Source organism: Carassius gibelio, chromosome A15 (genome assembly GCF_023724105.1).
Source record: "Carassius gibelio isolate Cgi1373 ecotype wild population from Czech Republic chromosome A15, carGib1.2-hapl.c, whole genome shotgun sequence".
NCBI lineage: Eukaryota > Metazoa > Chordata > Actinopteri > Cypriniformes > Cyprinidae > Carassius > Carassius gibelio.
In genome coordinates this window covers 4,737,829-4,754,771 of record NC_068385.1, presented here as the reverse complement: position 1 = coordinate 4,754,771, position 16,943 = coordinate 4,737,829, and the positions used below count along the sequence as shown (strand labels likewise).

General features: G+C 36.2%; 2 protein-coding genes across 2 annotated transcripts; both read right to left on the bottom strand.

Moving 5' to 3' along the window:
- Positions 1–3,495: 3,495 nt before the first annotated feature.
- On the bottom strand, positions 3,496–5,504 carry LOC128028996 (chymotrypsin-like protease CTRL-1). Its single transcript, XM_052616426.1, has 7 exons — positions 5,359–5,504; positions 5,128–5,228; positions 4,961–5,040; positions 4,767–4,848; positions 4,092–4,272; positions 3,868–3,998; positions 3,496–3,787 (listed from the first exon to the last, which is right to left on the bottom strand). The coding sequence occupies exons 1-7, from the start codon at positions 5,411–5,413 to the stop codon at positions 3,626–3,628; spliced, it is 792 nt and encodes a 263-aa protein (XP_052472386.1). The 5' UTR covers positions 5,414–5,504; the 3' UTR covers positions 3,496–3,625.
- Positions 5,505–13,891: 8,387 nt separating this feature from the next.
- On the bottom strand, positions 13,892–16,155 carry LOC128028994 (chymotrypsin-like protease CTRL-1). The gene is made up of 7 exons (XM_052616421.1): positions 15,864–16,155; positions 15,633–15,733; positions 15,466–15,545; positions 15,278–15,359; positions 14,513–14,693; positions 14,289–14,419; positions 13,892–14,211 (listed from the first exon to the last, which is right to left on the bottom strand). Exons 1-7 carry the CDS (start codon positions 15,916–15,918, stop codon positions 14,050–14,052), a joined length of 792 nt encoding a protein of 263 aa, XP_052472381.1. The 5' UTR covers positions 15,919–16,155; the 3' UTR covers positions 13,892–14,049.
- Between the last annotated feature and the right edge of the window lie 788 nt (positions 16,156–16,943).

The following is a 16,943-nucleotide window of genomic DNA, read 5'->3' as shown; positions in this document are numbered from 1 at the left end:
CTGATTGGCTTCATCACTCTGTCTCCTCTCCACCAGTAAGCTGGTGTGTGGTGGGCGTTCTGACGCACTATGGCTGCCGTCGCATCATCCAGGTGGATGCTGCACACTGGTGGTGGATGAGGACATACCCCCTGACAATGTAAAGCGCTTTGAGTGTCTAGAAAAGCACTATATAAATGTAATGAATAATTATTATTATAACCATTTTGGAATATTCTGCTTATCATTACGTAACAGGGTACTAAGATGTACAGGATACAACTGCGTTAGACAGTCACATTTTATGTTATGCATATTTTATGTATTACTTTAGAAATAAAAAGTGATAACACCCTTTCAGTATATTACCTTTTCATCACAAGTATGTGATGGTAATGTAAGGTCTGGGAGTATGAAGATCAACTAACTATAAGTGAACCTGTGTGAGGGTGAGGTGTCAGGTGAAACCCCCGTTTAGCCCACATATAACTCTGCTAACACAATCTTATAATGTGGCATGTCTATCAGTTCTATTGTGCAGGAGTTGCTCTAATTAAGTTATTTTGTCTGAGGTGTGGTTTTGTCTTGGTTAATAACGAAACATTTGTATTTGTTTAACTTACGTAAACATGTAAATATTAAATTACCATAAACAAGACAAATAAACAAACAAACAAACAAATAAAGGGGTTAAAGACCTTTATAAAATACTTGTAGTCAAATTCATATTTGAGAAGTAAGTATGTTTAAAAAAGGGGAGGAATAGGCAAGGTTTTTCATGAAAAAAATTATTGCAAATTGATGACATAATCCAACGATGTATTGCTGTATTGGTTTGTCTGAACATTCTCAATGGCACACAAATCCATTTGACTTTCAACTATGATCATCTGTGGTCATTTTAATTAGCTCATTGGGGTGTGAGATATAAACATTTTTGATTGTGGATGAATAAAATGACACCATGATCTGTTAATTCATTTATTAACATTTACAAATGATGGGGAGTTTCAACAAATAATTAATATATTATTTGTTAAGGTTTGTAAAAGTTGTCTATACAACAAACAAAGACCAACAAATGATCATTTGAACTAAAGGTTTACTGACATTTGTTTTTAAGCATTTCAATTTACATTAAATAACGGCATGTTAATCATTAGGTAGTTTAGTAAGTTCATTAGTAAACATTAACAAGTACATTATCTCATATTTTTAGCTATGGGAATATGGTAGTTTTTCATTTCTGTGTCATTTGTCAAAAGTGTGTTTGTGTAAATATTAATGTTAAACTGTATTTAGTATTTTAGTATTTATTCTGTTTAATGTGGGGGTATATCAGGTTCAGATCAGTTTGTAGAAAATTCTAGCCTCATACCTGCCAGATTCAAGGTTCAGATTATTTTCCGACCTCTAGTGGTTGATCAGGAGCAGAGTGTGAAGAAGATTTATTTCAGTTCACGTCAGTGTACACTCAAAACATTATTTTTGTAGACTTTTATATTTTAGTCATTCTTTTGCAGATTTCACAGCAAGGCCATGAATCACCAAAACATGCATTACTAAAAATGGACAAAGGTCTACACAACTTGCCTAGAACTGGATCTGCCAGACTGTTACAATGTAAGTAAATCATAATCCTGAATACCAAGAACATGCAACAGGTCATTGTTCACAGGCTGAGTGCATTTTATGGTTGACATTTCCTTCTTGTAAACGCTGTTGTTTTGGGGTAGAAGGAAGTTTTCTATTATCAGATTCAGTGTGTGGACTTTTACAGACAATGGCACATATTATTATTTAGTTGCTTTTTTCTTGATATAACAAAATATATATTGCTGCTGGAAATATATGGATATATGGATATATATATATTCAGTGTGAATCTTCATGAAAATAAAGAAAACTCTTTGAATGAGTTTTCTTTAAAAACTTTGAATGAGAAGGTGTGTCCAAACTTTTGGTCTGTACTATATATATATATATATATATATATATATATATATATATATATATATATATATATATATATATATATATATATATATTTTTTTTTTAAGAGTCTTATATTTAGTGCACGTTTAGGTGCAACAGTGTTATATAATATATAACACTAATATAGTTCTTTTTAATATTTTGAAAAAGCCTTTGTTTTAAATTTACATTTATTAAAATTTGCTTTAATAATTGCATGTTTATTTTTCATTTCATATATATATATATATATATATATATATATATATATATATATATTTTTTTTTTTCCCATATATATATATATATATATATATATATATATATATATATATATATATATATATATATATATATATATATATATATGTGTGTGTGTTTGTGTGTGTGTGTGTGTGTGTGCGTGTGTGTGTGTGTGTGTGTGTTTCAAAACTTTTTACTAAATATCTAAATAATACTAAATAGCTAACTTGGTTCATTAAAATTTTATATTATTTTATTTTAATATGTTTTAAATGCTACTGTTTTTGACAGCGTTGATAACGTTTATGACATATAATATTTATTTATTTATTTATTATTGTTATTAATTTTTATTTATTTCGTTTCCCTTACCGAATGTTGTATCTATGGGCCTTTATAAACAAAACAAAACCAAAAAAAAAAAAAACTAAAAAAAAAAAAAAAAAGTAGGCCTACATTATTTAGCAAAAAAGATAACAACGTTATCCCTAACCCTAAACTATTCACATCCAAAAAGGCTTAAAATAGCTGGATCTGTGCCCGCACCCTCACAGCTCTCTCCCTCGTTAACTCCGCCAGCGTCTCGCAGCGAAACGTTTTATACCACGGACGCTAAACATTCTTGCAAACTGTCTAAACTGAATTATACATGTCTTGCAGACATAAATATCAGGAGTTTAACCGCAAATTAGTCGTTCAGAGAACAATTTACCTCAACGCTGGCTATGGGCATGCACGGACTGCATTTTCACTTTTTTTTTTTCTTCTCTTGGCACAGGATTGCTGATGTCTTTTCATTGGCATAGTTGTCCATCAATTATAATTTGCATTCAGTCGGAAACATGAGGTGCGAGTGGCTGCGAGGATGGTGCCCTACGCAAACTGCGTACTCTGCGAATATGTAGCTGCGTTATTTTACTGCAAAAATGTAATGACTAAGCAGATTGAGAAACAATCTTTACTAGATTCTAAGGGAATGTTTTCAACATGATGTGACTTTATGTATCATTAAATAGCTTTATAAGCAGTATCAGTTTGTAAAGGTTATGTACAAGTACAAAACTGCACGTACAAGCCACAGGTTTCAGCACCATGGATAGAGGATCGATGTAAATATTCATGTTATATTGGATCTTTCTGATACATCATTTTTCTGCATTATTTTATGTGGATTATGGCAACATATCCCTATTACATTTCAAATGATTGTGATTAATTACACTCTGGAACATTCTTCTTTGCTTTTTTTTTGTGCTCATATCATTTATTGAAACATTGTCATTATCTTTAGTGTACAGGTGAAACAGGAAAACTGTTTGAAGTCACAGACTTCAGCATGAAGTCATTGACTGACCCAAATTCCAAAACCTTAAACAAAATGACCACCAACAGGGAATTAAAGAAAGCAAATACATTGTCAGACTGGTGCTCTAGTTGGAAGCAATAGTCCTGTCGATCCAGGAGCGCAGTTGGGGGACGCTGGCGTAGACTACAGGGAAACGGGTGTCACAAGTTGTTCTTCCCCAGGACACAACGCCCACCAGAGACCAGACCCCTGAACGCTCACACACCAGAGGACCACCAGAATCACCCTGAGAAAAACACACATTTGATTTGAACAGCAGCAACACTGAGATGGTATTGTGTTTCTTCTTGATCTGTCTTCATATACCTGGCAAGATGAGGAACCAGAGGCTCCAGCACAGATCATAGCATCAGTGATTCTGCTTTGACCCCAGATCTGCTTGCACACAGTAGGACGTATGATGGGTACACCTGTCTGCTGTAGGATCAGTGGGCTCCCTAAAACAAGAAGAAAATATGATATATTTTCTTGCACAGTTAACAGATGTGTTGTTATTCTCTCAGTATATTTTTGTTTTACAGATGACTTACTTGTAGTGGCAGTTCTACCCCAGCCAGTGGTGAAGCAGCGGGTTCCAGGCAGGATGTTGAGGGTTGATGGAGCCAGACATACAGGAGAGATACGGGGAGTCAGTGTGACTGGAGATGACAGTTTCAGAAGAGCAATGTCATTGTTGAAGGTCGCCCTGCTGTAGAGCGGATGGGTGATGACCTGCACATACAGAAAAGAGGGATGAACAGTTAGTACCGATAGCTGACTTAACGATTTTGTTTTACCACTGTGCACACTTTTCGACTTTTGTAGTTCTGCAATCGATCTAAAAACCGATCTAAAAACACCAGTTTAACCTTTTAAATGATGGCCATTCAATCACGATGAGAAATATGTGCGTTCAATCAAAACAAAGTCCAAAAATAAATTTGCATCCTTTTAGATCACACCTTTTGCATAAATTACAGGATATACTACTACTACTACAAACATATTTATAATATATGTTATGTTATGTTTTTGTAGTTGTAATGATAACTTGGTTATTAATGTGTTTAAAAAAACAGTAATAATACAATAATTAAAATGACTTCTATCTGTATTCTGTATTGTAATTGGCCAAAAGCAATGTCAATTGGTCTCTTTTTTAAATTTTGTATTTCAATGTTTCTAATCCATGTTTCTAATCCACTGAGATCATAAAACATAATTACCCTGGAAACTAATTTGACCTGGATGGGTTCAACATTGGAGCCACGATCATGTTCTCCAAGAATGACACGATGAGAGCTGACCCTAAAAAGTTAAAGATAAAGACAAAACTAATTGTAAAAGGACAGATAGAGAGCTCAAAGAGCACATTGTAACCACTTCTGAATGTGATGTTTGCCAGACTGAAGTCTCTTACACGACAGCGCAGTGGGCAGCAGTGAGAACCCAGTTCTGGTTGATCAGGGATCCTCCACAGAAATGGAAACCATTGGAAAGCTGTTTCAAAGGTAAAAGCACTAAAAACGTGAAACTTACTCTTTAAGCAAAGCAGACAAATGTGTGTTTGAAAAACAGATGAGTTACCTGAAGAGAGACCTGCCAGGGCCAAGAACCAGAGATGGCATCCTGTCCATTCACAATCCTGCTGCCGATCGTCTGTGGCTTAATCGCAGGCACTCCACAACCTGTTATTACAAAACATAACACATTGTTCATGAGACAAGCATGAGACAAGAAACTCTTAACACAGGTTTTGCATTTTCTAAATATATTTGCCCATCATTATTCTTGCAAACGTCTAAAGGAGACACTTACCCAGAGCAGAAGCCACCAGAGCAAAGCAGGTGATGGAGAAGATGGTGAAGGTCATGATGTAGATGAGTGTGTGATGGACTGTATATCACTGATATATTCATAGGTCGTCACTCTTGCTTTTTATATCATTTACAGCAGCTGATAAATCTGAGACGTGATGGAGGTCCATCCCATCAGCTCCAATGAGCTCATAGCTGAGGAATGTTTAGATCTGTTATGCTGGAGAAATTCTGCATCTTCATTGTCCAGAGCTGATGTCTTGCGTGCAAAGAGGATGAATTCTCCATTGTTTGACCTCATGAAGGGGTTTAAGACTTCAGTTTATTTCCTTGAGAATTATCATTATTCACTTCTCTCAATGAATGTTATAAAGTGTTTTGGATTAGAAGGTGTTTTTGTTGCTGTTGTGTTGAAATTGAATTCAATATATCATGTAAAATGCTTCCTTAAGTGTGTCTACTATACTTGCAGTAAAATGCTTTCCCAATAAGACTGTGACGTTAACTTATCCAGTATTCAACCTTGGCAAGCCGTTCAAGACAATGATACTGAAGAGGAAGGAAATACATTTGTGGGATTATTTCACACTATGATTAAAGTATATCAGTTGAGATCTGGGCTAAAGTAAAACTTAATACTATCATTTTTTTTAACACCACTTTTAGGTAACAAAATTAAGGACAATAAACTGGCTAAACAAGTTCTTTAAAGACATCACAACTACAAGAGTGAGTAACGCAATGCTGTGCTATTCTGTGACTTTACTTAAAGGGTTAGTTCATCGAAAAAAATTTAAATTATGTTATTAATAACTCACCCTCATGTCATTCCAAACCTGTGAGACCTCAGTTTATTTTTGGAACACAGTTTAAGATATTTTAGATTTAGTCCGAGAGCTCTCAGTCCCTCCATTGAAGCTGTGTGTACGGTATACTGTCCATGTCCAGAAAGATAAGAAAAACATCATCAAAGTAGTCCATGTGACATCAGAGGGTCAGTTAGAATTTTTTGAAGCATCGAAAATACATTTTGGTCCAAAAATAGCAAAAACTACGACTTTATTCATCATTGTCTTCTCTTCCGTGTCTGTTGTGAGAGAGTTCAAAACAATGCAGTTTGTGATATCCGGTTCGTGAACTAATCATTCGATGTAACTGGATCTTTTTGAACCAGTTCACCAAATCGAACTGAATCTTTTAAACGGTTCGCATCTCCAATACGCATTAATCCACAAATGATTTAAGCTGTTAACTTTTTTAATGTGGCTTAGACTCTCTCTGAGTTCAAACAAACCAATATCACAGAGTAATTCATGTACTCAAACAGTACACTGACTGAACTGCTGTGAAGAGAGAACTGAAGATGAACATCGAGCCGAGCCAGATAATGAACAAAAGATTGATTATCTGATTGATTATCAAAAAACAGTTCGATTCAATAAACCGGTTGAAGAAAATGGTTCACCGCTTCTTTTGTGCTCGACTTAATGGCATCATTTGCGATGATTGCCCTTCATTCAAGCCTTCGGTTTACCCGCGCTCATAACACTAGCACAGAATCAGTTCAGCATCAATCACCAAAAGAATCAGTTTGGTTCAGACGCTCTGTGTGTCGGTCTGATTCACGCTGAATCACACATGCGCAGTATCATCAGCTCCTCGGTTCTCGAAACGGACGCGTCTGAAAGAAACGGTTCTTGACTCGAGAAGAGTCAATCTTTTGTTCTTTATCTGGCTCGGCTCGGTGTTCATCTTTACCTGAAGAGAGACCTGCCAGGGCCAAGAACCAGAAATGGCATTCTGTCCATTCACAATCCTGCTGACGATTGGCCAGTCTCCAGATATGGGCCTGCAAGTAGCTTTAATCCTGCATGATGAGCGACCATGTGAATTGCAGCATCGTACTGTTTCCTTGGTTTGGTGGCACGTCCAGGGGTTTCCAATGATCTTAATTGAAGCTTAATTAACATCAAGTAATTGACTGCACCTCTGCTTTGCACTGCTTTGCATTTGTGTGGATTAAAGGTCCCCTTCTTTGTGATCCCATGTTTTAAACATTAGTTAGTGTGTAATGTTGTTGTTAGAGTATAAATAATATATGTAAAGTTCTAAAGCTCAAAGTTCAATGCCAAGCGAGATATTTGATTTAACAGAATTCACCTACAAAAAATGACCCGTTTGGACTACATCCCTCTAGTTCCTGCAGTAATGACGTCACTAAAACAGTTTTTTGACTAACCTCCACCCAAATGAATTCACAAACAGGGGGTGTGTTCTTGTTGAGCTCCGACGGAGAAGGAGGAAGAGCTGCGTTTGTGTTCGACATGTCATTGAAACGCTGTTATTTTCATCTCAGAGTCCAATCTTTTTTTTTTGGGCTTCCCAGGGACGCTATACTTGGAGATTAATGGTTACAATTTATGTTTAACTCAGTTCCCGAAAATTATAATCCACATGTAAAACTATGTGCCAGTGTTGTAGTCAAGACCAGCTCATTCGAGTCCGAGTCCAGATAGAGTCCAGAGAGGGTCGAGTCCGAGTCAAGACCGAGTCCAGAAAGGGTCGAGTCCGAGTCAAGACCGAGTCCAGAAAGGGTCGAGTCCGAGTCAAGACCGAGTTCAGAAAGGGTCGAGTCCGAGTCAAGACCGAGACCAGAGAGATTGGGTCTGAGACAAGACCTAAAGAAATCTTCAAGAGTATGTCAAATGTTTGGTGGAAACAATAAAGGTTAAAAGGGCCACACAGGTCATTTTATTAGTATTATGAAGTGTTACTTGTCAATATTAAGTGCTCATTTTCACATAACACCGTTGTACCACTATACACATCCATATAACCTTTCTAGTACACATAACATTACTGTACGACTCTATATTGTAATTCTACATAACACTTCTAGTACAAGTAACATTACTGTACCACTATACCTGTAAATGTTCAACTGTAACAGCTTTTACATAACTTTTAACCTTGAAGCTTAACTAATGACTGCTAATATCCTTACAATGTCTTGGATTATGTGCACTTTAGATGTTGTGAAGAATACAGATGGGCATAATTACTTTTCAAAAAAATAAGTGAGGAGACCATCCTGCTACCCAACCAAGCAAGATGTGGTCTCATGATCAATCCACCCTGACTAAAAACTCTCTCTACTGGTGCAGAGGAAGCGGGGACTGACAACAGTTACCATTTTATCACTTTCTGTAACAGCAATGGATAATCTAATGCTAATTTCACTGGATGGTGCGTTTTAATGCAGGGTAAAATACACACTAGTCAAAGTTTTTATTAGTTACGGAGGGCATACACACAAGAGCCGACTGACTGTCCAGGAAAATTTCATGCAAAAGTGTGTATGTGCCAGGGGAAGAAAGCTGGATCAAATGCATAAGTTCAATGCATTCTGTCAGACATTTTTGGGGGGGAGATGTTTAGTGTTGAGACAGTCAGTCTGTGTCTGTATTCATTATATAATTTAATTAAACAATATTTGTTTTTTTTTCTGTGACCATTTTGTCCTACTTTGTAAAAATAACACAGTTGAGAGAAATAATGTAGCAATGTGGCTTCCTGGAAAGCGGGATCACTACAGGCGGATGGCAGGAGGGTAACTTAAGGCCGGTGACACACTGGCTGCGTGGCGTCTCTGCTGCGTGCCAGAAACGTGGTGGCTGCTTCGCGTTTTCTGTGTCTTTACACACCAGAAGCGTGCCTGCACGCGGCGCTTGGCGCGCTGCTGCGGCTGTAGGTGACATAGAGGGAGGCCGCCAAAAAACCAGGCTCTTGTCTTCATGACAACAATATCAACTTTTCTTTTTTTTTTTTTTTTACACACCTACTGATAGGACACCGTCAACAGTATTGACGGCAAAATAGAGTATGTTTGACAGGTGCAATATTTGACAATCGATCATTATTAATTTATTTTTTAAATTACATTTATATCTGAATTTATGTCAACCTATAGACTTTCAAATATCCAAATGTCATGAATTAATATGTATTTGTGTACAAAATGACATATAAACATATTTTCCTAGTATATTTTGCCTGGAAACGCTTCCAACATGCACGCGTGTCGCGTGAAAAATAGGTGTCGGTTCTATTTCTAGCATGCACGGGTTTTCCGCGCGTCTCACGCAGACAGTCTGCAAGATCTAACCTGTTAACATGGGAGCCGAATTAAAAACAGACACGCCACGCAGTGTGTTGCTGGTCTAACGTCTCACGTCAAAAGAAAATCACCAGTCATTGGATGTGTCAATCATACATCAATTTAAATAAACATTAACATACAGTAGAATAATCATGAAATATTTTGATTGGGACTCGAGTGGACTCGGGCATAAGTCCGATTCCTAATATGTTCGAGTCCGAGTCAATACCGAGTCAAAATGCACACGAGTCCATGACAAGACCGAGACCATTAAAATACGGTCTCGAGACCGAGTCCAAGACCGAGTCCGAGTCTCGAGTACTCAACACTGCTATGTGCAGCTCATTTTGCTGAGGACAGTTTGCTGAGGACAACTTGCTGAGGACAACTTCCTCAATCTCAATCAGTTTAATGCCGGATTCGCACAAAGATTATTTTTGAAACATGGAGCAGATCTCTTTGTCTGGAGAAAGCGTTGTTTTTGGGCCACAACCGGTAAGTGTATTTTATTATTTAAGTTGGTGCATTTAACAGTTTCTGTAACTTACTACACAAAGGGCAACGCTGTTTGTTAACTAGATGTTAGGGCTGTGCAAAAAACAAATGCGATGTTCATGCGCATCTCGTCAGTAAAAACGATCCTGTGATTATAAGTACATCTCCAGCACGTGCGTTCTAGCCCAATCGCGTTACCAGGAGGTTCAGCCTGCTATAAGCTGGTGTCGAATCACAACACAGGAATCACTGGCCCAATCAGAACTCGTTACGTATTTCTGAAGGAGGGACTTTATAGAACAAGGAAGTCATCAGCTGTTTTTGTGACAGAGAAAACAGCGGTATACAGATAGATGAATTATGTGAAAAAAACTGTGTTTTTTACACGCGAAACATGAACACGTTATATTGCACACTGTAAACACAATCAAAGCTTCAAAAAAGCGCGAAAAACGGGACCTTTAATTGTCCAGAGATGATCTCTTACGTGTGAAGATGGTGAATTATCAATTCTTTTACCTTGAGAAGGTGTTCGTGGTTTTTCTATTTCCTTGAGAAGAATTATACTTTCACTTGTATGTATGTTATGAAAGGATTTTGATGGAAAACATTTTTGTTGTTGTTGTTGTCTGATGTGATGTTTAAGTCACTAAGTCAATGTTGCTGAACAGGAAGAGACTGAAATTGTCACTTATGAGAACTTCACTTAAGTGAAAATAAAAGTTCTAATATTAGTTTATAACAGCAGTTTAGATAAAACAAGCAAAATTGTTCTTATAGGACATCTTATCATAGCCACTGAAAAGAGATGGCATCTAGTCAACCATTTTCTCTCAACATATTTATTTAGCTATTTTACTTGAACTGCTCTCCTCAGCATCATCACATGCATTTCTGTCATTATTTTTTTAGAATGCATAATTATAGTAATTACATACAGTCTAAATGTGCATGATGTCTTACTTGACTAAGTATATATTTCTAATGCCTGGTATAATTTTCATCTAAAATTCTGCAGGCGTTCAGAGATGATAATTCACAACAGTGATGTTCACATTAGTCTTTAATAAGCTCCTGGACAGTCGCTGGAGACAGTTATCACTGGAGACAATTTGCATCTTCATTGTCCAGAGATGAAGTCTTTCGTGCGAAGAGGGTGTATTCTCCATTCTTTGACCTTGAGACGGCTTTTTTATTTCCTCGAGAAGCATCATACTTCTGTAATTATATGTTATGAAATGATTTAGTAAGGGAACTTTTTTTTGTTGTCTGATGTGATGTTTAAGTCACTAAGTCAATGTTGCTGAACAGGAAGAGACAGAAATGGTCAGTTACGAGAACTTCACTGAAGTGGAAATAAAAGTTCTAATATTAGTTTATAACAGCAGTTTAGATACAACAAGCTAAATAGTTCTTATAGGACATCTTATCATAGCCACTGAAAAGAGATAGCATCTAGTCAACCATTTTCTCTCAACATATTTATTTAGCTATTTTACTTGAAATGCTCTCCTCAGCAACATCACATGTGTTTCTGGCATTATAAGTTATTTTTAGAAAGCCTAATTATAGTAATTACATACACCGTCTAATTGTAAATGATGTTTTACTTACATCATGGCTAAGTTTATATCACTAATGCCTGGTATAATTTTCATCTAAAATAATTCACAACAGTGATGTTCACATTAGTCTCTAATAAGCTCCTGGACAGTTCCCTGCTCTTGAGCTCACTAGTTTTTTCTGGTCAGTAGCTTGTCATTGTCTCAGACTGGGTGAGAATGTAACGTTACCAGTTCTGCTTTTGTGAGAAAGAAAGAAAGAAAGAAAGAAAGAAAGAAAGAAAGAGACATAAACTAAAATGCAGTTCATTGGAAATCATTGTAGAGATGCTCAACTTAACATATCCAGTATGCCTTCTGTTTGTCATCATGATGATAATGAATTTATTAATCGTGAAGTTTTGTCATAATGCTCTAGCTTCCGTATTCTGTAGTCTTCTGTACATCAAAATAGAGAAAAACAAGTGTTAGGATGGTTTATAAATAAAAAGGTAAACAAAAAAAATAATAATTAAATAACAATAACAATAATGATAAGCCAATATAAAAAGAATAGATAGAAAAAAAGATAAATAGATAAAGTAACATTAAAATAGAATAGAAAGTGCTAGATTTTAAGTGTCAAATAAAGATGTGTTTTTAGTCATTTCTTGAAGATAGCGAGGATGGAGTTGGACTGGTCATTCCACCAGGAAAGCCTTTTTGAGATGGCACAATTATGCATCGTTCATTTGCAGAGTACAAGCTTCTAGAGGGCACCTAACTTTGAAGTAATGAATTTAGGTAACAGGGTGCAGAGCCAGTGGTGGTTTTGTAGGCAAACATTGATGCCTTGAATTTTAAGCGAGCTACTGGTAGCCAGTGCAAATGGCTGAACAGAGGTGAGACGTGTGTTCTTTTCAACTCGTTAAGATTAATCTTGCGGCTGCATTTTGAAATACTTGAAGAGGTTTGATAGAACTGGCTGCAAGACCTGCCAAGAGAGCATTGCAATAGTCCAGCCTGGACAGAACAAGAGCTTGAACACAGAGTTGTGTCGCATATTCTGAAAGAAATGCCTGATCTTCCTAATGTTATATAATGTTGTTAGTGTAGTCTGTTCTGAGAAACATCCTTCAGATTCAGTTATCAGTGAAATCACAGCACTCAATATGCCAGAATATTTAGCATAATGGCTTTAAGTGACAAAGTGCTGAAGGACATATGGAATATAGATTTTTTCACAGTCTTTGCCCTAATGAGATCGTATTATCGCTGGAGACAATCAAACTTTTCGTTCTCCAGAGCTAATGTCTTACTAATCCTGTATTCAACCTTGTGTAAATATGTCACACTAAAGTGAAACATAAAGCACTAATATAAGTTTCTGTAACACCTCAATCAGTTCAGTCAAGTGTTTTCCATAATCAACCTTATGAAGCACTCTGTGTTTGACAGAAGAATAATTTACCCTTAACATCATTTTATAGTATTCATGACAATGAAAATAATGACAGTATTGCAATTTCAGTTCATGAGGTATTTTAATAGATTTGGAAAACAAAGTGCTTTCAAGTCATTCACTTAAATTTGGCTAAGAAACAATTATCAGAAAGGTGCTAAGTAACTCATTCAGTAAATTTAATTATAAAAATGTAACTACTAAAAGTGTATAAATCTGAAACAATCTGATATCAATTAGCATTATTCAGTACTTGATAAGAAAACATGTCTTCTGCTATGAGTTCAGTTTTATTGATTTTCTGACTAAGTAAACTGGATGTCAGTTTTTGTCATATTCTAATGGCAAATTTTCTCTTCAGGTTTCTTCGGCTTCTGATGAAACATGTCACAGGTTCAGCACCATGGATGGAGGACAGAGATCGATTTGTATCGTCTTATGTACAAAAGTGGATGAAGGTCTTCAACATGATTGTGTTATCAGAGGGATATTATTTTATTTATTTATTTTTTAAATGTTGGGGCTGACGTTGTATTTGCTGGTCAAGGAACTGTCCAGTTGTGAACATACTTTTGATTTGCTTTAAAGTGAGTATCTTGCAGCTTTGTCTGCACTCGTGTCTGTTACTTGTATCACTGTTGTCTATCATCTGTTACTGTGAATGTGGAAAACATGTTTAAATTGCAAATTAAAGTAATATATATAAGTATATATATATATATAATTAATATATAGGTTTTAAAGAAAATTTAATTTATATTTCATTTTGCTACATTACTATAGTATGCTGATAATGGCAATTTAGTGAGTACATTTTTAATTATTAAAATCATTACATTCACTCTTCAGTAGACTTAATTTTTTATTCATCTTTAATTGAAATATTTGTACAGCTGGAACAAGAAAACAGTAACATGAAGTGACTGGATCACTGGAACCAAAGAAAGACTGAAAAAACACAACCAACAGAGATCAGCTTATTACATATTAATGACTTAAAACTTAATTTTCTTCATAAATTCTCAGAATGGTGCTTTAGTTAGAAGCGATAGTCCTGTCGATCCAGGAGCGCAGTGGGGAGATGCGGGCGTAGATTCCAGGGAAACGGGTGTCACAAATGCTTGTTCCTGCAGACAACGAGCCCACCAGAGACCAGACCCCTGAACGCTCACACACCAGAGGACCACCAGAATCACCCTGAGAAAAACACACATTTGATTTGAACAGCAGCAACACTGAGATGGTAATGTGTTTCTTGATCTGTCTTCATATACCTGGCAAGATGAGGAACCAGAGGCTCCAGCACAGATCATAGCATCAGTGATAGTGTTCTGACCCCAGATCTGCTTGCACAAAGTAGGACTTATGATGGGTACACCTGTCTGCTGTAGGGTCAGTGGCCTCGCTAAAAAGAGAGGAAATCATGACACATTGTCTTGCACAGTTAACAGATGTGTTGTTATTCTCTCAGTATATTTTTGTTTTATAGATGACTTACTTGTAGTGGCAGTTCTACCCCAGCCAGTGGTGAAGCAGCGGGTTCCAGGCAGGATGCTGAGGGTTGATGGAGCCAGACATACAGGAGAGATACGGGGAGTCAGTGTGACTGGAGACGACAGTTTCAGCAGAGCAATGTCATTGTTGAAGGTCGCCCTGTTGTAGAGTGGATGGGTGATGACCTGCAGATACAGAAAAGAGGGATCAATGCTGAAAGCTGCCTTTATGATTGGAAAACTAAGATATTAGATGACTTTCTTTCCGTTATTTTAACCCTTTTTTTTAAACTTTTTTTTCTATTACATATGTGCTGAAAATTTTAAGTGCATGCTTAAAGGTCATTTTGGCGACTTTTATTAGTGTACTAGAATATAAATGACCTCAGAACATCAATTTTGAAAATGACAATAAAATATTTATTACCTTTTTTGTACGTGATACTTTTTTACTTTTTGTTCAGTATTTTAAAATCAGGTCAGCCAATAAAAAACACAACTGTATAACTCCTTTGTATAAATGACAATAATTTATTATTATTATTATTATTATTATTATTATTATTATTATTATTATTATTATTATTATTATTGTTATTATTATTATTATTATTATTATCAACAACACATTTTGTTTAAATTTAAGGATGAATTGGGTATTTAAAGATTTTGGGTAAAAAAAAATTGCTTTAAAAAAACATAAACAGTCATAAATTGATCATTCATTTTGATTTCATCACTGATCCACTGAGATTAATAAACATTGTTACCTTGGAAACTAATTTGACCTGGATGGGTTCAACATTGGAGCCACGATCATGTTCTCCAAGAATGACACGGTGATTGCCAACCCTAAAAAGTGCAAGATAAAGTCAATGGTTAAAAGACAGACAGAAAGCTGAAAGAGCACATTGTAACCACTTCTGAATGTGATGTTTGCCAGACTGAAGACTCTTACAGGACAGGGCAGTGGGCAGCAGTGAGAACCCAGTTCTGGTTGATCAGGGATCCTCCACAGAAGTGGAAACCATTGGACAGCTGTTTCAAAGGTAAAAGCACTGAAAATGTGAAACTTACTCTTTAAGCAAAGCAGACAAATGTGTGTTTGAAAAACAGATGAGTTACCTGAAGAGAGACCTGCCAGGGCCAAGAACCAGAGATGGCATCCTGTCCATTCACAATCCTGCTGCCGATCGTCTGTGGCTTAATCGCAGGCACTCCACAACCTGTTATTACAAAACATAACACATTGTTCATGAGACAAGCATGAGACAGGAAGCTCTTAACACAGGTTTTGCTTTTTCTAAATATATCTGCCCATCATTATTCTTGCAAAACTGTACAGGAGACACTTACCCAGAGCAGAAGCCACCAGAGCAAAGCAGGTGATGGAGAAGATGGTGAAGGTCATGATGTAGATGAGTGTGTGATGGACTGTGTCTCACTTATGTATCTGAAGGTTGTCTCTCTTGCTTTTATATCATTTACAGCAGCTGATAAATCTGAGACGTGATGGAGGTCCATCCCATCAGCTCCAATGAGCTCATAGCTGAGGAATGTTTAGATCTGGTATGCTGGAGACAATCTGTTTCTTAATTGTCCAGAGATGATCTCTCACGTGTGAAGAGGGTGAATACTCCATTGTTTTACCTTGAGAAGGTATTTGTGGCTTTTCTATTTCCTTGAGAAGCATCATACTTCTGTAAATATGTTATGAAATTATTTTGTTGGGAAACAGTTTTGTTGTTGTCTGATGTGATGTTTAAAAAGTTAGCTGTTAAGAAGTTTTTTGATTTAATGTGGCTGAACGTTTATATGAATGTGCACCATAAAAAGCATTGGGAATCGTTTGTACACAATACAAAACTTTTTTAGGGTTTTTCAAGAAATACAGATCAAGTGAAGTACTTTACATAATCAACATGTGAAAACTCCTTTTTTCTAATTTCTTTCAATCAAATTTCTGAATGTGATTCTTTCTTAGCGGAAACTGCTTTCAAAACATTTTTATATTTACCACATCCGTCTCCTTCTGAGAATCAACAAAAACTAACAAGATAATCCAGCTCATCTAGAGCTAAGTGTGGTTTGGCCAGATTTTGTTAGAATTTGATTTCTGGCCAAGATGTCTAAATACAGTAACCGTAACTTTTTTTATTTACTTCTGTTATCGCTGGAGACAATCTAACTCTTTCTTGTCCAGAACTAATGTCTTACAAGCTAAGAGGCTGAATTCTCCATTCTTTGACCTCATGAAGAGGTTTAAGACTTCTATTTCCTTGAGAGATATCATGGTTTCGTCTTTCTCATTGTATGTTTTGAAATGTTTTGAATTAAAATCATTATTTTTTTTATTTATTTATTTTTTTCTGGGTTGAAATTTTAATCCTTATATCATGTAAAGTGCTTCCTTAAGTGTTTCAGCTATACTTGCAG